The 24,280-nt window shown below is 39.5% G+C and overlaps 1 protein-coding gene across 1 annotated transcript in view; it reads left to right on the top strand.

Annotated features, from left to right (window-relative positions):
* Positions 1–10,050: 10,050 nt before the first annotated feature.
* clip3 (CAP-GLY domain containing linker protein 3) overlaps positions 10,051–24,280 on the top strand; it is a 52,726-nt gene continuing 38,496 nt past the window's right edge. Inside the window, exons 1-7 of the mRNA XM_060898089.1 lie at positions 10,051–10,152; positions 13,927–14,077; positions 14,266–14,405; positions 18,563–18,656; positions 21,696–21,857; positions 22,844–22,962; positions 23,116–23,352. Of these exons, the coding sequence (XP_060754072.1) occupies positions 13,948–14,077; positions 14,266–14,405; positions 18,563–18,656; positions 21,696–21,857; positions 22,844–22,962; positions 23,116–23,352 (882 nt within the window). The 5' untranslated portion in view covers positions 10,051–10,152; positions 13,927–13,947. The remainder of the gene's footprint in view (positions 10,153–13,926; positions 14,078–14,265; positions 14,406–18,562; positions 18,657–21,695; positions 21,858–22,843; positions 22,963–23,115; positions 23,353–24,280) is intronic.

Raw genomic sequence — 24,280 nt, 5'->3', positions numbered from 1 at the left:
TTGGTTTGAACACAAAAGAAGAGGGACATGTGCTTCTTTTCAGCACGGACTCTCATTGGCTATTTTAGGCTGTGGACATGACACGGAAGCTCCGGTAGAGGCTTTGCACCATCACGTGACCCCATAGCAACGGTAACTATGCCACCATGACAGGAGGCACGCTAGTTGTGCTTCATTCAGCCAAGTTAGTTGTTATTGACTGGTTGGTATAGGAAGGTTTTGCTGTGTTTTTGGATGTGCAAATCATTTTGAACAAAGCAAAGACAGATTTTTTTAATTTACCAAAAGTAATTCTTCATCAGGGCAGCACGGTGGTGTAGTGGTTAGCGCTGTCGCCTCACAGCAAGAAGGTCTGGGTTCGAGCCCCATGGCCAGCGAGGGCCTTTCTGTGCAGAGTTTGCATGTTCTCCCCATGGGTTTCCTCCAGGTGCTCCGGTTTCCCCCCACAGTCCAAAGACATGCAGGTTAGGTTAACTGGTGACTAAATTGATTGGTGTGAATAGTTGTCTATGTATCAGCCCTGTGATGACCTGGCAACTTGTCCAGGGTGTACCCCGCCTTTCGCCCGTAGTCAGCTGGGATAGGCTCCAGCTTGCATTATAAGGCTATGGGCAAAACAGAAGTAAACATACTACAAACTCAGTCTCCTGATCACATGCAGACAAACCGTGAGGATCAGGGTGAAGATCATGACGAGGTAACTGGATACTTCCCATCACTAAGAACGACAGAGCAGAATTAAGTGGACATCTACTTGCAGTCACACAAAAACCTCATTAGTGCATTCTGAAAGCTGCCACTGATGAAGAAAATCTCATCTCATTATCTCTAGCCACTTTATCCTGTTCTACAGGGTCACAGGCAAGCTGGAGCCTATCCCAGCTGACTACGGGCAAAAGGCAGGGTACACCCTGGACAAGTCACCAGGTCATCACAGGGCTGACACAGACAACCATTCACGGTCAATTTAGAGTCACCAGTTAACCTAACCTGCATGTCTTTGGACTGTGGAGGAAACCAGAGCACCCGAAGGAAACCCACGGGGAGAACATGCAAACTCCACACAGAAAGGCCCTCGCTGGCCACGAGGCTCGAACCTGGACCTTCTTACTATGAGGCAACAGCGCTAACCACTACACCACTGGGCCACCCTGATGAAAATCTCTGAAATACAATACAGGATTCCCTGCTAGTGCAGCCTACGAGCATCTCTTTAGTGAAGAGCAAGATATTTTCTGACCAAAGAGAAGGGCAATTCCATGTAAATGTCAACCTCACCATGCAAAAATAAAACATGTAATATCAAAACCACTCCCAGAGATATCACCTAGGCCTGTATTTTACAGATGTGAATAAGTTGAACCAATTTGTAACCAACCTAATGTCACTCAGTCTCTTATAATGTAAAACCCAAGCTAAAATCAACTTTGATCATGTACAATTCTATATTATTGCCACAAGCCACAGAAATGTATGCTAAAATCCACAAAACAATAGCCATCCTAAATATTATTTAAGAACTGATAGTTTTAGTTGATAGAGTTTTTCAAAGGGTTATGGTGGTTAAATTGCTGATTTTCTAAACATATGCCATGTCTATTTCAGACGCGTCACATCCATAACGCTGACTTTTCCTTCCGAAACTCTGCATGAAATACAAAATATTTTAAACAAAGATTTTTTAATATTCACCTTGGACCCCTCTATCAAATGGATATCTCCATTTCAACATTAGGTTTACAATTTCACAGAGTTTGATAAAAATGTACAGTCACCCAAGAAAAGTGATACTTTTTCTGTCACATCCATAACGCATCTTTTATTGGCATTTTCTGGCATGCCCTAGATGTACTATGGGAATTGTTCTTGTTCTATCACTCCTCCAGTATGGTACAGCCTTAAAATATGCAACACCTGTTTAAATACTGGGAGACAATAAAACATGCACTGGGTCATTTGTTGCCATTTTGAGTTCAAGTGTCACGTCCATAACGCTGGAACTGCTCAGAAACCGGCTTTTAGATGCAAACTTTGAGAAACTTCACTTGTGTAGGGTAAATATAAACACCTTGTGAGATGGGTCAGCCCACATACTGCTCTCACTCCCTCCCACACATGAAAATGTTATTTAGAAGACCCTTTTGTGCAATTTTACTGTTCGTATTACTTTTAGGGAGTTGTTAGGTTGGGCTAGGCCCAGGTCACTGGTGTAGTAACCCAGCAAACACGCACTAGGGTGAGCAGAGGAATGACTCAAGTGCAGAGGAGTGAGAGCAAAGCTAAAGTTCAATAAAAGTTTATTTGCCAAAGCTCAGAAGTCCAGGAAAATTCACAGCTTGTGATAAAACAAAATCCACAAAGGTAAAATTTCTTCCAGTCAGGTAAATCCAAACACACAGGAGGTACAAGAAAAAAAAAAGACATCCAAAAGTTCCAAGAGTCCAAAAATCCAAAACCAAGGAAGAGAAAGCAAAAATCCAAACGCTCAGAAGATACAAAAAATGGCAAAGTTCCAAGTTAACAAAAAATAGTCCAAATGTCCCAAAAGAGCAGTATTCCAAAAACAAAAGTCAACCGGCAAAGGTACACAGTACAAAAAGTGCCTCACCATCAAACAGTACAAAGACTCAGTGACTAGAAACACAAAATGGGGTAGTATAAATACCCAAAGTAATTGAACACATGACCAGGTCAGAATTGGCAATTAAGAATTGGCGGCACAGTTAACTAAGAACAGGTGGAGCACAAGGCACATGACCATCAAAACAAAGAAGCACATGGCTGTCAAAACAAACACAAATCACCTAGCTGTCAAAACAAACATGACATGACAAAGATACAATAGCGGCCTCTAGAGGCCAAGATAGTCACGAAGCCTAACAGGAGTAACTGGTTAATTTGTTAACCAAATGTGTTTTGTGTTGCCTTTTTCTTTCAAGATGAGTTTTTATGTCATAGTATAGTGACTGGTTAATTTGTAAACCAAGACAATATTTTGAAAAATGAGGGAAGCTTTTTTCTTTTAAGAGGAGCTTTATTTCACAGTGAAATTATTTTTGATATACTGGATGGCTTGACCTCTCCAGTTGTGTTTATAGTTAGCCTACATTGTTACTCCAGGCATTGTTTGACCATCTTGGAAAATGTTTCCTTGTTAAGGGAGGTCCTAATAAAGAAGTTAAATGCATTCCAACAATCTTTTGTCTTGGATTTAACTAAAGTAGCAGGTATACTGATAACCACAACAGACTTGGCATGAAGTTGGTTCAACTTAAGCAAGTATTCTCATGTCGATCGCCACATGAAGTTGGTTCAACTTAAAGTAGCTTCTCATGTAGTGAACTATTTTTGCTGTGTTTGTGAAACTTGGCTTACTACATTTTTCTGGGTGGTAGCTTCTGTGGAGTGAAGCTTCATTTATTCCAGAGTAACTGGTAGCTTAGCTCACTACACTTTCCATGTAGCTTGACCAACACTGTTCTTACCTTCGTGGAAATGAAGTGAGCATACCATAGGGTTTTTGACCTCTCTGTTCAACACCGCATCCCACTGAATGTTTTCCCCCCGTTTTCTCTTGTTTAGAAAGCTCTCTAGTTTTTCCCCCGATAATGAATTTTGGTAAATTAAAAAAATCTGATGTCTTTATTTCATTCAGAACAATTTGCACATCCAAAAATGCAGCAAAACCTTCCCATACCAATCAATAACAACTAACTTATCTGAATGAAGCACAACAAGCGTGCCTCCCGTTATGGCAACGTTACCATTGCTATGGGGTGACGTGACAGTGCAATGCCTCTATTGTGTCAATTAAGATGTCAATCGAAAGGGCAGAGTTCAGCCGCCATTTTGATGCAAATATACGGCATTTGTTTGCAAGCGAACTGGAATTATGATTGATGATAGGTGGAAGATTAGGTGCGTCTGTCGGCTAATTTGAAATGATGCAGTAGCTGTCCGTGGGTATTTACTGATGTAATAATGTGTTTTAGACTCAATAGTTTACTGAACTGTATCGTCTAGACCTTTCCCAATATAACAAAACCATTTTTATTGGAATTGTATTGATCATGGATGAGGCTCATAGATGAGTTACCTGAAATTATTGTTATTGTTGGTTGGTTGGTTGGTTGGTTGGTTGGTTGTCTGACAGAGGCAGTGATTGTACCTGCTGTTGTGAGTGTCTCTTGAAATGGTTTGCATCAATCGAATAACAAGAATCTTAGCTTTCTAAAGGATTTGTGTACTTTTTCTGACAATCCATGCACATCAAGGAGTCATATAAACATAAACTGACCTTAGGGATGTGTCCAGTGTTTACAGAAGTGTTAGTGTTTTTTATTATGCCTTTCAGTAATGATCTATCCTTGTCAGTCAATGTTTATTTTTCTGAAGACTACCAAATAGGGCGGCACGGTGGTGTAGTGGTTAGCGCTGTCGCCTCACAGCAAGAAGGTCCTGGGTTCGAGCCCCGGGGCCGGCGAGGGCCTTTCTGTGTGGAGTTTGCATGTTCTCCCCGTGTCCGCGTGGGTTTCCTCCGGGTGCTCCGGTTTCCCCCACAGTCCAAAGACATGCAGGTTAGGTTAACTGGTGACTCTAAATTGACCGTAGGTGTGAATGTGAGTGTGAATGGTTGTCTGTGTCTATGTGTCAGCCCTGTGATGACCTGGCGACTTGTCCAGGGTGTACCCCGCCTTTCGCCCGTAGTCAGCTGGGATAGGCTCCAGCTTGCCTGCGACCCTGTAGAAAGATAAAGCGGCTAGAGATAATGAGATGAGATGAGACTACCAAATATACCAGGGTTACCTTATTTATCTTCTTATGCAATAATAAACTCTAGCTATATAGATATCTCAGTTACAGACTATAAGAAGGCAGGTCTAAAAGCCCTGGACCTCAAGCCTTGTTGAAATATGATTTTTGAAATGGCAGCAAAATGTCTTAACAAAAGTTTATATAACAAATAACCTTGACCCAAAACTTTTTTCTCGATATAACTGTATCTTAGGGGCATTACTTGGAACTAATATTTTGGGCAGTTTCTTTCTGTTGCATAACACATTCAGTAATAGATTTCAGCTAAGAGGAAACATAACAGTGCAATTCTATTCATTTCCTTTTATGCAATTAAAAATTTAGTGAAATTATAGTAGACCATAATCACAAAATATAATAATATTAATTGCAAAATATATAAATAGCAAAGTTTATTGTTATGTACATATACATAGAAGGGGCCATAACAGGGATGATATAGTATTTTTAAAAGGCCCTCTGTTATTAGGTGTCTATGATATTTACAAACACATTAAAATGAAACATGAGTGAATGAAATTTAATGAATGTTAAGCTAGATAATGGGAGATGAACTGACCAAAATAAATAAATAAATAAATAAATAAATAAAATAATAACAATGGTGACAATCTGGCGAGGGTTGAAATGCCAGCCAATAAGATAATTGGCGATATCATAATGGGTGTGAACTATGATGTTTAGAAATGTTTAAAATAAGAAATTATGTCATTATACAAGCAATCATGCTGCAGACTGACTCTGATTTTGTTGTTTGATCCAATAAAAGTCTAGTTTCTGCAACTCCTCGACTTTTTGGCTCTTCTTGAAGATGAGCAAGTTTCCACGACAATCTCTGTACATTCTGCTTTGAGGATACAAAATTGCTAGTTAAACTCATTAATGTCCATATTGAATATATGGGTTTAATTAGATGGCAGATATTTGAATCAAGATCAATTTCATTATAATCAAGGATAATGTCATGCATCCTTGTAAATGTTGGGGCAATATTCCCTTTTGTCTTTTGAAGAAGGATTTATTTAATAATTCAGAATAAGTAATATTCATGGTATTGTGGTATTGATTCACCATGCTGTCCGAGTTCCTTATTCGCATTATTTACTCCATTTAAGTATTTGCTGTGTGGTGACATAAACACTGCTTGACATGTGGGCAGGCTTGACAAGTGTCAGCCAAATTTCCATCCCAACTACATCTCACAACTACACAAAAGACCTGAACTAGTCCAAAACATTCATGCATGGGAAAAGGTAGACACACCTTTTTCTTCTTCTTTTTCCCCTCACAGTCTTTACATGGGAAACAAGGTTCCTGTGGTGCACACACACATTTCTGATGTTTAGACATTATCCTTTCTACAATCTCCCTTTCCCTCTCGAACGTTTTGCAATATAACTTCTACAAACCCCATTTCCAAAAAAGATTGGATATTTTCCAAAATTTAATAAAAGCAAAAAAAATTGTGATTTGTTAATTCACATGAACCTTTATTTAACTCACAAAAGTACAAAGAAAATATTTTCAATAGTTTCATCCATCCATTATCTGTAACCACTTATCCTGTGCAGGGTCACGAGCAAGCTGGAGCTTGATCACTGCTTGATCGCGAGCATATGACGAAAATTCGGAAAATATGAATAGTTCATTTTATAACTAAATATCAATTTTAATTGATAAAATCAACAAAATACAAGATGCAGACATGTTATTATTTGCCAAAAAGCAATTTAAAAAAAAAATAGGCCATAACCACTTTTGGGGATCGCCTCATAGGGCCGGTTCAAGTGGTGGGGGGCAGAGGGGCTGGGGGGCCGGTCAAAGGGGGGTGGATACAATGTAGAGTATTGTGGTCAATATAAATATATAATGTTTAATTTTGTTGCATACACATGTCCGTCTGTACATTTAGCAATAGTCCTGGGTCTCATAATGTTCAGTATGCTGCATGTAATCGATTTATATTTTCATTGGTCACATTAGCATAAACTTGTTACTAAGATGTATCGGTTCATGTAGCTAATTAGAAAGAAACATTTCTGACATAAATATATGTTTAGCATGCTTGAAATTGGAACTTGGAACAGGCTGTTCTGATTGCTACTTGTTTTGGTTAGTTAAATCCCTGAGATTTATCTTCACTCAGACATTCTGCTCTCTGCTTAATAACGAGTATTTTGACTGGTAAGGTCTTTGTTTTTTAATAAGATTATGATCCTGACAGGGGGCGGCACGGTGGTGTAGTGGTTAGCGCTGTTGCCTCACAGCAAGAAGGTCCGGGTTCGAGCCCCGTGGCCGGTGAGGGCCTTTCTGTGTGGATTTTGCATGTTCTTCCCTTGTCCGCGTGGGTTTCCTCCGGGTGCTCCGGTTTCCCCCACAGTCCAAAGACATGCAGGTTAGGTTAACTGGTGACTCTAAATTGACCGTAGGTGTGAATGTGAGTGTGAATGGTTGTCTGTGTCTATGTGTCAGCCCTATGATGACCTGGCGACTTGTCCAGGGTGTACCCCGCCTTTCGCCCGTAGTCAGCTGGGATAGGCTCCAGCTTGCCTGCGACCCTGTGGAACAGGATAAAGCGGCTAGAGATAATGAGATGAGATGAGATCCTGACAGGTGATGTAATGGCACCTAATGTGTCTCTTCTTTCATAAAGTAGTGTAGTCTAAACCAGTTTATGTTATGCTTCATCACCCATTGACATTACTCTGTCACAGAGTAATGTCACAGTGCTTCTTAAATCATAATCATCCAATCACATAGCTACAATACACTCTTGAATGTGAATATATACTCATGGTTGTCTGTCAATAAACTGAGAAACATCTCTGAACAGCTGTGTCTGTGTCAGTGACTGTTTGTTCCCGGGTCCTTGAAGCAGAATCTCTTAGGCGGCAGAGGTCTACATTTCTAGATCATACTTTGTCAATTCAACCTCCTTCAGTACAGTCAGATCAAAACCTATCATATGTGAACATCTACTGTAGGATTTGCAGTTAATTTGAAGGTGAAATTAGAGTTGTGTAATTGACAAAGCTAAGTTATCTAGGTATGACAGGGAAACAGAAATGGGTGATGAATCATTATATCCCTGGTTTTGAAAGAAGAGAGATATTGGGTACCATTACATCACCTGTTAGGATCATAATCTTATGAAAGACATTACTGGTCAACATAACCTTCATTAAGCAGAGAGCGTGAGCGAAGATGAATCTCAAGGATTTCTTCTTCCAGTTTGTCCCACTTATATGTGTGGGGTCACTGCCATGTCCTTGATATGTCATATTAATTGGAGCATAGGTTTTACACCAGATGCCCTTCTTGCCGCAACCCTCCCATTTTCCGGGCCTAGGTTCCCAGTGGCTGGATTCCCAGACAACCAACCATACACACACATACACCTATGGGCAATTTAGAGTAGCCAGTTAACCTAACTGTGTATCTTTGAACTGTGGGGGAAACCAGTACACCCAGAGGAAACCCAAGCAGACACAGTGAGAACATGCAAAGTCCACACAGAAAGGCCCCTGTCAGCCACCAGGCTTGAACCCAGAACCTTCTTGCTGTGAGGCAACAGTGTGGCATGGTGGTGTAGTGGTTAGCACTGTTGCCTCATGGCAAGAAGGTTCTGGGTTCAAGCCCAGTGGCCGACGGGGGCCTTTCTGTGTGGAGTTTGCATGTTCTCCCCATGTCTGTGTGGGTTTCCTCCACAGTCCAAAGACACGTGGTTAGGTTAACATGGGGCAGCCTTGGGCTGAAGTGCCCTTGAGCAAGGTACCTAACCTCCAACTGCTCCCTGGGCGCTGTAGTATAGCTGCCCACTGCTCTGGGTGTCTGTGCATGTGTTCACTGCTTCAGATGGCTTAAATGCAGAGGATGAATTTCACTGTGTGCTCCAGTGTGCATGTGACAAATAAAGGCTTCTTCTTCTTCTAACCCAGGGGTCATCAAACTACGTCCCGCGGGCTTACTCCGGCCCGCCACCCCCCTTTGACCGGCCCCCCAGCCCCTCTGCCCCCTACCACTTGAACCGGCCCTATGAGGCAATCCCCAAAAGTGGTCATGGCCTATTTTTTTAAATTGCTTTTTGGCAAATAATAACATGTCTGCATCTTGTATTTTGTTGATTTTATCAATTAAAATTGATATTTAGTTATAAAATGAACTATTCATATTTTCCGAATTTTTCGTCATATGCTCGCGATCAAGCAGTGACAGGCAGCGCATGCGCAGAGAACTGTCAGTGTTCAGGACAGCAAAATGGCTAGCGGTCAGCGAAAAGCTGACAGAGAGTGCAGAGTTTTTAAAGAACAGTGGACCACCGATTATTTTTTCGTTCAGTGTAAGGACCATGCAGTTTGTCTTGTATGTAAAGAAAGTGTGTCGGTTTTCAAAGAACATAATCTGCGTCGTCACTACGAAACCCGCCACAAAGAGTATACTAGTTTGCGAGGGCAAACAAGAGAAGACAGGATTCGGAGGATGAAATGCGGACTGGCTGCACAATAGAATGTATTCCTTCGCCAAACCCAGATCAACCAGGCTGCTGTCTGAGCTAGCTATAAGGTAGCTCACTTACTAGCTACCCATGGAAAGCCGTTTACTCTACTACACAATGAGGCCTGCTGGTGGTCATATTTGTCTGGGTCATACAATTCTATGTTATATAGCTGACCCGACCCCGGCCCCCCATCACAGTCAGGAATAACAATGTGGCCCCCAGAGAAAAAAGTTTGGTGACCCCTGTTCTAACCAGTGCACCACCATGCTGCCCCATATAGCTCATGGATTTAACTAACCAAAACAAGTAGCAATCAGAACAGCCTGTTCCAGTTTCAAGCATGCCAAACAGATATTTCTATCAGCATACTTCTGCCACTCACTGATATGTAATATTGGATCATTTTCCTCAGTAAATAAATGACCAAATATAATATTTTGTCTCATTTGTTTAACTGGGTTCTCTTTATCTACTTGTAGGACTTGTGTGAAAATCTGATGATGTTTTAGGTCATATTTATGCAGAAATATAGAGAATTCTAAAGGGTTCACAAACTTTCAAGCACCACGGTATGCAATACAAAAGACAAATGGCATCCGGGTGTGTGATGCTGAGATTTCTAGAAGCAGCATCAGGTTTGGTTGTTTGCAGGGATGTGATTGGCTCTCAGTGTGGTCCAGCCATGAGTCATATCAGTGACGCAGGCAGAGAGAAGAGCAACGCATCAGCAGCATCCATCTATCCATCCATCTATATATTCTTCTCTGTAGGTCACAGCAGAAAACAACGGTTTAATAAAGAGGGAAAGAAGTGCCCGGATATTTCTGGCTTGTTATCAGGTATGTCAGAGAGTTTTATACAGAAACAGATGGGGTTTGTTTTGCGGAGGTGAAACGCGATTTGGACGCTGCTTTCTCCGTCATGGAGCATCCATGTTCTCTTGTTGACACAGAGGAAGAAAGGTGGGATGTACGCGATAGGCTATAACACGATGTGGTTCAGTTGCATCTCGGTTGTAAAAAAAAAAAAAAAAGTATATATGTGTGTATATATGTTAATATTTTTCATGAGAAATTCGTCGTTCTGTCTGGTGAGGTTGCATAACAAATCCAGCTGTTTGCTCTAATACGCATTAGATGGGGCGTTTCTCTTGTAGTTTGTATTCTGTGGGCTGTGATGTGTACGATAGCGTATTAATTATACTGCCAAACATTAGCAGGATATATGAACAGTAATATTAATAGGGTTACGGATTTTTTTAAAATAATGCTGGTAAATATTTAGCTAGCTTAAATTACATGTCCTCCACACCACAATGACAAAATAATGTGTCATTTTTGGGGGTAATATAGCATTATTATTATTATTATTATTATTATTATTATTATTATTATTATTAATAAATGCATTTTAAATTTATATAATTAAATAAACAATAATCTCATCTCATTATCTGTAGCCGCTTTATCCTGTTCTACAGGGTCGCAGGCAAGCTGGAGCCCATCCCAGCTGACTACGGGCGAAAGGCGGGGTACACCCTGGACAAGTCGCCAGGTCATCACAGGGCTGACACATACACAGACAACCATTCACACTCACATTCACACCTACGGTCAATTTAGAGTCACCAGTTAACCTAACCTGCATGTCTTTGGACTGTGGGGGAAACCGGAGCACCCGGAGGAAACCCACGCGGATACGGGGAGAACATGCAAACTCCGCACAGAAACCTGGACCTTCTTGCTGTGAGACGACAGCGCTAACCACTACACCACCGTGCCGCAATAAACAATAATATTTATTATTCTCATCTCATTATCTCTAGCCGCTTTATCCTGTTCTACAGGGTCGCAGGCAAGCTGGAGCCTATCCCAGCTGACTACGGGCGAAAGGCGGGATACACCCTGGACAAGTTGCCAGGTCATCACAGGGCTGACACATAGACACAGACAACCATTCACACTCACATTCACACCTAAGGTCAATTTAGAATCACCAGTTAACCTAACCTGCATGTCTTTGGACTGTGGGGGAAACCGGAGCACCCGGAGGAAACCCACGCGGATACAGGGAGAACATGCAAACTCCGCACAGAAAGGCCCTCGCCGGCCACAGGGCTCGAACCCGGACCTTCTTGCTGTGAGGCGACAGCGCTAACCACTACACCACCGTGCCGCCATATTTATTATTATTATTATTATTATTATGTTGTTGTTGTTATTATTATTATTATTATTATTATTATTATTATTATTATTATTACCTCCAAAAGAAAGTGAAATGAGAATAATGAGTGCTTTATTATTATTGTTGTTGTTGTTCTTTACTTAAGAAACAGCTTTCTACATGCATAATGCATTACAGCTGTAAGTAAGCAAATCAGAAGACCAGCTTTATCTGCACCAGACTAGCACTTAGCAGCTAGTGCTGCATGGAATAAATTATTGTTGTTGTTTTTTTTTCTGTCATTCATTGTTACCTCCACCAACATTGGTGGAGAAGGTGATATTTTCACGTCCGTTTGTTTATTGATTTATTTGTCTGTCTGTTCCCAACATAACTCAAAAAGTAGTGAATGGCTTTTGATGAAATTTTGATGAAAGGTGGGCCAAGGAACAATTTATTAGATTTTGATGGAAATCCAGATATGTATGTGGATCCAGGATTTTTTTTTTGTCTGTTCCCAATGTAACTCAAAGTTGTGAATGGATTTTGATGAAATTTGATGTACAGCTTTAGTATTATCCTATAGGCTCAAGTGATTTGATGTTGATTATATGTGGCTTGGCGGAGGTACGTACTCTACCGGCTGCCCTACTGGTTGTGGATGTGTTGGTCATGTGATCATGTCTAAAGCAATATTAGAAGTTTTAGGGTGAGCATAAATGTAGTAAACATAACTATTGTTATGAACATGATGTGAAAGCTAGGTTAAATCATATGTTAAATTATACTGAAAAGGGAACAGGCAGGGGTTATTTATCAAGGATGAACTGTCCTGAGTAAAGTCAGGCTGGAATATAAGAAGCTTTTTTGATATTGTTTAGCCTTACGTTTTCTGTACAGAATCTAGTGTTAGTGAATATATGACCTTTATCTTTGTTCGGAGGTTTTAGATAATTATAGTATAGGCAGAAAATATACCAACAAAGTTATTATTCAAGGTGTTCTCTGAAGCAGATGTACTGGTTTATGGTGACTGTTTTGCAGAACATTGGTTGGTTGACATGCCGCTGTCTTACAGTTGAATACTATACAGAATTACTGTGTAGTATCCAACTGTAAGACAATATGTACAGTATGTTATTAATGCCTGACTAGTGTTCTGCAGTACATTTCACCATAATCAAGTACATGTGATTGCAGTATTAATGTGAAGTTGATCATGTACATTAAAGGCCTTGGGAAATGATGTGGTGTGGAATCATTTGTGTTGAGTAGAAAATATAAGGGAAATTCAAGGGTAGATGTTCGATCATCTGATAAGTCCGAGAATCATGTTCTGTTATCTTGCGATTCATTACTGAATGGGCTAGATTTAATCAGAATTACTAGACACTTCTAGTTGTTATTTAAATGTACATATATTGTTGTACAGATTATGTGTCTACTGAAGAAATGTTTAATTTAGAGTAGCATGGATCTGCATTATACAGTATATGCAGTTCTCATTTCCTGAAATAATTACTGAGCAGTAATTTACTGGCTTCCCTATTAACAGACAGGGAATCCACCAATCAGCATTTTGACTTTAAAATTGTTGAATGGATTCTTGTAATCATTGTAGCACATAATTCAGTGATCAGTGACTCATTCTGTGTTTCCCCAGACTTCAGACTATATTTACTGTACTTACTTTTGCAGGGTAGACGCTTGTCAGAGCTTCGGCTTCCATGAGAATTCAATATTCATACTGCCTATTATCTGAGGCAGGTAACAACCTCAGACAGTAATATGGGTCAGGCCTGATTAAAAGAAAGCACCAGAAACCTCTACAGGCACCTGGATTTTTGCATTTCTTGGTAATGTAAATATCACATGAAGCTGTCTTTGTAGTTGGATTTCAACATACAGCCAGACAGGTCTAATGATTAATCAGAAAGGACATTATTTGTAGAGCTCAATCAAGGAAATGTTAAAAAAAAAAGATCTTTTTAAATACATTTTAAGGTATGCGTTTTCACAACAAAGAAGGAATTTGGTCATTGTCCAGTCATGTTTATAAGTTAGGCAAGGGTCATATAATGGTATACAATTTTTTTTTTTTTAATTTAGTACTATTGTACTTATAGCAAAAACCTCAAACAGTTAAAAGGATTGTCAGGTTTTGATTATTTGAACTGACTTAAAAAGTGGTGCTTTTATATTTATTAATGGAACTATGGTAAGATAAATTTAGTAAGGTCAAGCCGAATGGTCTCCAATCGCTTCTATACCACTTGGACTGATGTGCCTCTGTGGGAAACCTTTTATAGGACTGTATTTTCTTTTTAACACTAACTTCAAAAAAACAGACTGTATCTGAGTGATATATGCAAAGCACCAAAACTCACTGAATGAGTTGGGTGGTTACACTAGGCTGCTGTCTGAGTCACTGTGTGTTCTATTTCCAGGCTACAGTCATATCTAGAAAAATGACTAAAGGGGATACTGCCGATGTAGAGGAGGCCCAGCCGAACTCTGAGTTTACCAGTCCAAAACATGAATCTCGCAAGAAACCTATAGTTCACCCATCTGCCCAGGCTCCACTCCCCAAAGATTATGGTGTGTGTTTGGACATGTTTCATCCTTACATTTGTAACGAAAGAAAATCTGTACACTCTGTAAACTCTCTTTTAAAAGAGTAATAATGCAAATATTGGGAATTACATTAAAATTAGTTGACTGTGCTTATCATCAGTTGAAAAAACTTTCTCAGTAAAAATCCTACAAATATTCCATTGCTATTTCAGCCTTCACATTCTTTGATCCAAGTGACCCAGCGTGTTTGGAGATTTTGATGGATCCCTGCACCACCATCCCTGAGTTGTTTGCTATCATCCGTCAGTGGGTCCCACAAGTGCAGCACAAGATTGACATAATCGGAGAAGAGGTGAGAGACAATCCCTGTGTTTTTTGCACATCAATGGATAGTTCTTTGGTAACGGAATTACATTTGCAGCAAAATGTGGTAAATTTTTAGTTGCAGTACTCAAGATAATGGTATTAAATAAAAAATTTCACACTGTATGAGGTATCTTTTGACCCTAAAAAAAGCGTAGAAAATTGGCTATGTTGAACTCTGAACACCAAATCTTTTATGAGGAAAGAAAGTCGGTAACGGAATTACGTCAGGAAACACTGAACTTTCATTTCTTAAAATTCAAACCAAGATTTCTCTGAAGCGACATTGCTATAATTGGGGTGGTGATCTTTAAATATGGTTTTCAGTATATTTTGCCTTGGATTCCATACTTTAGCAAAATCACTAAGTTAACAAGTTAAGGCAGTCTTAATTTCATAATTTTGGCCTCTCTGCTGAAGAATTGCCCCAATATGACAATAAACGGACAGGTTGACATTAAAATGCAACTATGCAGGGAAACGTAACCAACAATATATTATGGTCTAAAACATGTCCATGCAAGCAGTGTAAGCATCTTTTCTATTCTATTCAAAATAATACTTGTCAGGTTTAAAGAGGAATAAATTGCCATGTATTTCCTAATTATATGGTTTCACCTAGATTCAGTACCAACTGAATTTTGTCATACTGTTTGTGTCAGGTGCAGTTTTCCAGGTACTTTATCAAATTGCATGCATCATTATAATAGTTTTTACATAAATTCTTTACAAATAGCCTTTTTGAAGAGTTGAGGTCATTGTCATTATGGAGCAAAAGCATAGCTGTATTTATCTGGCTGCTAAAAGGAATCGTGTTTCTGACACTGTAGAGAAAGTGGTGCATTTCTGTGCCATTAAGCAATGCTAGCCCATAGATGGATGTAGTCAAATTAGGTAAGGAGTCTACAGAGACTATAAGGCAATGTTTTACATAAATATGACCTAAAATATCATATTTTGCAAACATCATAAAAATAGATAAAGAGATCCCAATTAAACAAGTGAGACAAAAATATTATACTCAGGAATTTATTTATTGAGGAAAATGATCTAATATTGCATGTCTGTTAGTGGCAAAAGTATGCCAATTTTTGCTTTCAGTATCTGTTGTGACCCTCTTGTGCAGTAATAATTGCAACTAAACATTTCTGCTAATGGTTGATCAGTCCTATACTGTACATAGGCTTGGAGGAATTTCAGCCTTTTCCTCCATACAGAACAGCTTCAACTCTGGGATGTTGGTGGGTTTCCTAACATGAACTGCTCGCTTCAGGTTCTTCCTTTACATTTCTATTGGATTAGCATTTCTATTGCATTAACTTTATTCTTCTCTAACCATTCATTGGTAGAACCTAGGGTTGTTGTCTTGCTGCATGACCCACTTTCTCTTGCGATTCAGCTCATGGACAGATGTCCGTGACATTTTCATTTAGAATTTGCTGGTATAGTGAAAGCCATCCTGCTCAGATGCAGTAAAACAAGCTCAAACCATGATCCTAGCACAGCATGTTTCACAGATGGCATAGGGTTTCATTCTGGAATGCAGTGTTTTTCCTCTATTCAAACATAATGCTTTCCATCCATCCATCCATCCATCCATCCATCCATCCATCCATCCATCCATCCATCCATCCATCCCTCCCTTCCTGTGGTAGAAAATTTGTTCATATTTATGTTTTCTTTATTGAGATCTTCATTAGCTTCCACAAAGTTGTTGCCAGTCTTCCTGGGGTCTACTCGAAAGCAGTAATAATCAGTTAAAACAGGAATATACAAATTATACTGTACTGAAAACAACAAAAAGAAAAGACGAGTGGAAAAGACAAGTGTTGTAGAAATGACATCAAAAGTGATCCAATTGTGATGGAACTGACTGTGGTGGAAATGACATTTCCTGTATTGTATGTATATATTTTAATGTAATTATATTATGTTTTATATAATGTAAAATAATTGGGTTCTCTTTACTTTTAGGACTTATGTGAACATCTGATGATTTAGGAAATACAGAACATTCTAAAGAGTTCGCAAACTTTCAAGAATCAGTTTATAATATTTGATGAGAAGGAAAATAAAAATTATTTTTCTACTTTCATCCATAGTTCATCAACAATTAAACTGTAATGTATTAAATAAACTTGTTACGGTTATGACCATAGTACAATAAATCAACTACAATCAGTCTACTTGATTAGCAGGATCAGCTCTGTTGGATTTGTGAGGGAAATGAATTCTCTAGCAGGTTAGATATCAAGTAACATGGTTGCTCAGCACTGCACCGAAATATTATGACCTATGCTGATAATATATGAAGAGGTTAAAATATAAGTGCTTACTTGCTCAGTGCAGGGCAGCCTTTGACCAAAAAACAAAGGGGAACCAGTGTTGGGATAGTTACTCAAAAAAAACTAATTCATTGCAAATTATTTCAAAATGTAATGGGGATTACTTTACTCATTGCTTCCTGGAAAAAGTAATCCCATTGCTCATTTTATTTCGAAATTACCCCCAAACGCTCATACAATTCTGTACCAGAAAGTACAAATCTAGAAAATACATGAATGGCAACCAACAATCCTTCAGTAAACATGCTTTAAATGAATTGTCATTGTCCCTGCATTTGCTTTGAACAAAATTAGCTTTTTACCAGTTAAATTTTAATGAAATGTATAACCAATAGAAACTTATTGCCCAAAAATAGCAGTGTTGAAATAAAGCTTACAAAGTAGTCCAACAGAAAGTTTCTGCATAATTACTTTATGCAGTTTAACTGTAATTTGGGTGAGGTTGGGGCACTGTCTCTGAGGTCAGTCGATCAGCAAACAGAGTAGCATAGGGCAAACAAGAAGATGAAGTCGGGAATAAATGTAAACAGAGGTCTTTAACTGGAAGTCAGGCAAAACTCAAATGGCTTGGTAAAGTCAGGTATGGGCCACAGAACGATACTCCGCACTGAGTGATTGTTTCAGCATGGTTTAAGTAGACAGGATAATTAACAGATGAAATAGTGACAAGTGATGTACTGACAGGCAGAGGGGTCTTGATTTAGTTTGGTTTTAGAATACATTCTTGGGATCAAGGGGGTCAGTCATCAACCATCGCTAGAGGGTGACTTTTTGTATTCTCATGCATTTTATATTTCACATGATGCTGCAAGCCTATTCAGCACTGCCACCCTATCAAACTCCATCCTCTATGTACACATACACAAAATGGCTGCCTGTTTGAAGTGGAAATTTCTGAGAGCCTGCTAGAAAGTGAAACTGATAAAGCAGTGTGAATGACTCAGCAGAATTGCATTCCTGTTTCATCCATCACATCTGCTAATTTATCACATCCTTCATTATAAGGAGCTAATCCTGTTAAGGGCCACTCAAGAGATTTTCCCAGTGTGTGGTTATCAGCGTCTGTTGTTCTTTTCCTATTCCGTCACTCAGCACTGACACAGTAGTGGTTAAGACATTGGACCACTCATCAGAAGGTCATGAATTCAAATCCCAGCATCACAAAGCTACAGGGCCCTTGAACAAAGCACTTAACCCCCAACAGCTCAGTTGTACAAATGACTTTAAGGTTCTATGTGTAAGAATTTGTAAGAATAAGTTGAAATAATTCAAAAAAGTTAACCAAAATGATCAACAGAGTTTGAAGAAATAACAGCTTTGATGTTATGCCAAAGATGTCTACACATGGTGTTCTAGAGATATCTTCTGAAGTTGGCATGCTAACCAGCTAACCCGCAACAGGATGTACCATCCATCTCATATCACTTTGTACCTTAAGAGGTGATAGTGAGTCTTCAGCTACGAATACACAAACTGTATTCTGTAACTGATGAACCCAGTAGTGGATCGACTAAACAAAACAAAAAAAAACAACTTTACACAATATTCAGTGAGTGATAGTTCTGAGAGTGGTGATGCGTTTGGGGGGAAGGGGGAGGAGGGACTGTCTATTTCCTTGTTTCTTTTGATAAGGGTGGACACCCCAACTTTCTGGTGATGTAGTGGCCCCTATTTTTTGGAGTGTGGAGTATGAATTTGCCAGGTGGACGATTCTTAGACATTGTGCATTTAAATGCAATTTGCTCTGGATAAGAGCATCTGCCAAATGACATAAATGTAAACCTGAGCTTTTGGCTTCCAGATTTTAAAGCGTGGATGTCATGTTAATGACCGTGATGGGTTGACAGACATGACTCTACTGCACTACAGCTGCAAAGCAGGGGCTCATGGAGTGGGTGAGTGACTGGTCATGGTCTTAGGTTCTAGGGACTCATATCAAGATCTATGTGTTAGGGTAATTTTAGTTATTGCTTGTTTAATTGTCTTATTAAAAGAATATAAGCTTAAAATCAAAGCACTACTTTGGCACAGAGCTAGAACTGCTTTTGGGTGTAGTATATGGCAGTAGGTACTGCGGTATCCCCTGTGAGATCAAGACTCTTGACATCCATCCATCCATTATCTGTAGCCGCTTATCCTATTCTACAGGGTCACAGGTAAGCTGGAACCTATCCCAGCTGACTATGGGTGAAAGGGACTCTTGACATTTGTGCATGAATTATTTACAGTGTGGAGAAAGAGATGACAAGAAAAACTAACAATGAATGAAAGCAGACTGGCTGCAAGTAATGGAAGTAAAACTAGATATAAAGGAGTACAAAAACATTAAGGTAAATGAACATAAAGCAGCTAGATAGTAAAGTAACAAGAATGAAACTCAAAGCTAAGGAGATGCATAATTTAAATTCAAGAATAACACAGGGTTCCTACACAGTATGGGATTTGATTTTGTAATTTACAGGTCTGGATACAGTGATGCTTGAAAGTTTGTGAACCCTTTAGAATTTTCTATATTTCTGCATAAATATGACCTAAAACATCATCAGATTTTCACACAAGTCCTAAATGTAGATAAAGAGAACCCAGTTAAACAAATGAGACAAAAACATTATACTTGGTCATTTATTTATTGAGGAAAATGATCCAAAATTACATATCTGTGAGTGGCAAAAGTACGGTATGTGAACCTTTGCTTTCAGTATCTGGTGTAACCCCCTTGTGCAGCAATAACTGCAACTAAATGTTTCCAGTAACTGTTGCTCAGTCCTGCACACCAGCTTGGAGGAATTTTAGCCCATTCACCCATATAGAACAGCTTCAACTCTGGGATGTTGGTGGGTTTCCTCACATGAACTGCTCACTTCAGGTCCTTCCACAACATTTCGATTGGATTAAGGTCAGAACTTTGACTTGGCCATTCGAAAACATTAACTTTGTTCTTCTTTAACCATTCTTTGGTAGAACGACTTGGGTGCTTAGGGTCGTTGTCTTGCTGCATGGCCCACCTTCTCTTGAGATTCAGTTCATGGACAGATGTGCTGACATTTTCCTTTAGAATTCACTGGTATAATTCAGAATTCATTGTTCCATCAATGATGGCAAGCCGTCTTGGCCCAGATGCAGCAAAACGGGCCCAAACCATGATACTACTACCATGTTTCACAGATGGGATAAGGATCTTATGCTGGAATGTGGTGTTTTCCTTTCTTCAAACATAACGCTTCTCATTTAAACCAAAAAGTTCTATTTTGGTGTCATCCGTCCACAAAACATTTTTCCAATATCCTTCTGGCTTGTCCACGTGATTTTTAGCAAGCTGCAAATGAGCAACAATGTTCTTTTTGGAGAGCAGTGGCTTTTTCCTTGCAACCCTGCCATGCACACCATTTGTTGTTCAGTGTTCTCCTGATGGTGGACTCATGAACATTGACATTAGCTAATGTGAGAGAGGCCTTCAGTTGCTTAGAAGTTACCCTGGGGTACTTTGTGACCTCGCCGACTATTACACACCTTGCTCTTGGTGCGATCTTTGTTAGTCGACCACTCCTGGGGGGGCAACAATGGTCTTGAATTTCCTCCATTTGTACACAATCTGTCTGACTGTGGATTGGTGGAGTCCAAACTCTTTAGAGATGGTTTTATAACCTTTTCCAGCCTGATGAGCATCAACAATGCTTTTTCTGAGGTCCTCAGAAATCTCCTTTGTTCGTGCCTTGATACACTTCCACAAACGTGTTGTGAAGATCAGACTTTGATAGATCCCTGTTCTTTAAATAACACAGGGTGCCCACTCACACCTGATTGTCATCCCATTGATTGAAAACACCTGACTCTAATTTCACCTTCAAATTAACTGCTAATCCTAGAGGTTCACATACTTTTGCCACTCACAGACATGTAATATTGGATCATTTTCTTCAGTAAATAAATGACCAAGTATAATATTTTTGTCTTATTTATTTAACTGGGTTCTCTTTATCTACTTTTAGGACATGTGTGAAAATCTGATGATGTTTTAGGTCATATTTATCCAGAAATATAGAAAATTCTAAAGGGTTCACAAACTTTCAAGCACTACTGTAAGTATGGAAAAAGGAAAATAGAGTATGGAAAAATGTTTCTGTTTCCAGACTGTTGCCCTTATTTCTTTTCTAAAATATAAAATTAAGCCAAACATTTTGATTATAGTAAAGTTAAGCCCGGGCGGCATGGCAGTGTCGTGGTTAACACTGTCGCCTCACAGCAAGAAGGTTCTGGGTTTGAGCCCAGTGGCCGACGAGGACCTTTCTGTGTGGAGTTTGCATGTTCTCCCCGTGTCTTGTGGGTTTCCTCCAGGTGCTCCAGTTTCCCCTACAGTCTAAAGACATGCAGGTTAGGGTAATTGGTGGCTCTAACTTGACCGTAGGTGTGAATGTGAGTGTGAATGGTTGTTTGTCTGTATGTGTGAGCCCTGCAATGACCTGGCAACTTGTCCAGGGTGTACCCCGCCTCTTGGCCATAGTCAGCTGGGATAGGCTCCAGCTTGCCTGCGACCCTGCACAGGATAAGCGGTTATGGATAATGGCAAAAGTTAAGACCTTTTAGAGAATTTGGAGAGTAAGACAGATTCTGTAATTCTATTTTTCTGATTGGACTTAAAATAAAACCCTCTTATTTTGTAATATGGTCCAATGCTTCTATCATATGGTCCCTGGTCTTGTTAGAATGAAAATGGCCACAGTGAACAGATTTTTACAGAGATTTGCTGAAGTCTGTGAGAAGGTTCTGTTGTAAATCATTGTTCATTTGCATGCCAATGAACAAGCAGGTGCTTGCACTCAAAAGAGGCCAGGCATTGATTTTTGGCACCCATGCATATCACTGTCATTTTTGGAAGGAGTTGTATTATTTTGTATTAACTTTGTATACAATTGTATTTCATTATCGATTGTCAGGAGACCCTGAGGCAGCCTTAAGGCTGACCAATCAGCTGATTGCTCTGGGTGCAGATGTCAGCCTCCGCAGTCGTTGGACCAACATGAATGCTCTCCACTATGCGGCTTACTTCGATGTTCCTGAGCTGATCCGGGTTCTGCTTAAAGCTTCTAAACCTAAAGGTCAGGGTACACACATTCACAACATTTAAACCCTGTTTATCTTGCCACTGCTCTGTTAGATCTGTGCGAAATTGTCACCTTTATACAAAATGTGTTGAGATATGTATGATCTCTCTCTCTCTCTCTCTCTCTCTCTCTCTCAGTACAGAACGAGTCATTACTTTTTCAAAATATTGTTGTCACTGCTATGAGCTTAAACAGAAGGTACTACTGGAAAATATAGCCCTTACAGTATTCCTGTAGTTGCCTGTTTATATATTGATGTTTACTTTCGAAGAAAAAGAGCATAATCAATCTGTTTAAGTCTCAACATATAAGGTCATAATTTAACCCATTCAGTGCCCTTGGACGAGTCACGTACATCATGAAATCTTTTACCGCTGTGCCTTATGATGTACGCTACTCATCATAAACACCTCCTTTTATGTACCTTACATGGCACATCACTTTTACTTCACAGTGGCACATTACTGCGAGTTGGCCTAGTGGTTAGCATGTCTGCCTCTCGATCGCGAGTTCTATTCACCGTCGAGTCATGCCAAAGACCATCATAAAAATGGTACCCAGTTACTTGGAATACATGGACCCTTGGTGTACATTGTATTTTCAAGTACTAGTAATTCATGTTTATGGACAGGTTCTCATTGACAAAACCCATTGTCTTGGGGGGTTTTTGGATGTTTTTGAAATTGTTTTTGATTATTAAAGTTATTTTTACTCTACAACAGTGTTTTTTGTGATTTTTTTTCTATACAAATATAAAGTTCTGAACAAGTTAGAGAAAGATTATCAAAATATCCCAATTTTGACCTATTTTTGTCCTATATGCCCAGCACATTACAATTAGTTATGGGTGGCAGCCAAAGGGTTAATTGCAAATGTCATAATCCCATAAAAGCCTTATAATAAAGTATCTAATGAGCATTTAAAGCTGTGGGGCATCTAGTTAGTTTGATCATATGCTTGCATGTCATTTTTCTCTGCAGTACTCAATTCTACCTGCAGTGACTTCTACTATGGTACTGCCCTGCACATTGCTGCCTCTAACCTCTGCCTGGGAGCTGTCAAGTGTCTACTGGAGCATGGCGCCAACCCTACTGTCAGAGTACGACTCATGAGTTTAACTGTTATTGTCAAAGTCTATTTTAGCTCTCTTCAGTCAGTCATTTTCAATCATTGCTTCACCATATGACAAAATCTCTATTATTGTATAGTACTACACTTGACACCAAGTTTCCTTTTCCACTAACTTCACCAGAATGATAAGGGCCAAGTCCCTGCTGATGTGGTTCCTGATCCCATGGACATGAGCCTGGATAAAGCAGAAGCAGCCATGGTGGCTAAAGAGTTAAAGCAACTATTGTTAGATGCTGTGCCACTTAGCTGTAACCTTCCCCGTATAACCTTGCCCAACTATGACAACATTCCTGGCAACCTCATGTTGTCTTCTCTCGGCCTGAAGTTGGGTGACCGAGTGGTTCTGGATGACATGAAGGTGAGTTGGAAACACAGAAAAATAAAAACTAAAAGTGAGGAATGAAAAAGGCATATTGATGAAGACAGTAGCGTAGTTACTGTCCACCAAGCAGGTTAAGTTTCCTTTTTTTGAAGGCCAGAAGTCTGTGTCAATTGAATTCCATTTTAGTATTTTTCATTATGCAGTAGGAACTAAAGTTCCTACTGTATACAGTTACTAATATTGTTCATACAGTCAGAAATAGTATAGCCTATACTGACTTCATACTGTTGAAATGTTCAGGTGCAGGAGTCACTTGACACTTGTATAGTGCATGATCCATCTAAATTGTGGGTCTGTCAACCAACTCTAGGATGAATAATGCTATCATGACAAATCAGTCTAACAAGATAACATTAGCTAACTATACAGTATATATTCACAACATGCTCGCTAACAGACAGCTGCAGTGATGTGATGGGTTGTGCAGTGTCAAATTAATAAGTAAATGATCCCAAGCCTGTGTTCTTCTGGAGCTGTTAACATTCACACTTGCATCTGTTTCTGCATATAATACCAAACAGCCTCCATTATGTTTTATCTAAAAAGCTGTCAGTTGCTTAATGTGTTATTTTCTTTAACAAAATACAAACATTTCACTGTAACAATTATATGCTTGGAACCTTAAAAGTTATATTAATTTATATGAATTTATATTTTAAAATAATGGCAATGGATAATGGGTGGCACGGTGGTGTAGCAGTTAGCACTGCCGCCTCACAGCAAGAAGGTCCTGGGTTCAAAGCCCAGCAGCTGGCGAGGGCCTTTCTGTGTGGAGTTTGCATGTTCTCCCCATGTCTGCGTGGGTTTCCTCCGGGTGCTCCGGTTTCCCCCACAGTCCAAAGACATGCAGGTTAGGTTAATTGGTGGCTCTAAATTGACTGTAGGTGTGAATGTGAGTGTGAAT

Source organism: Neoarius graeffei, chromosome 17 (assembly GCF_027579695.1).
Source record: "Neoarius graeffei isolate fNeoGra1 chromosome 17, fNeoGra1.pri, whole genome shotgun sequence".
Lineage (NCBI taxonomy): Eukaryota > Metazoa > Chordata > Actinopteri > Siluriformes > Ariidae > Neoarius > Neoarius graeffei.
This window is presented reverse-complemented; position numbering and strand designations above follow the sequence as displayed.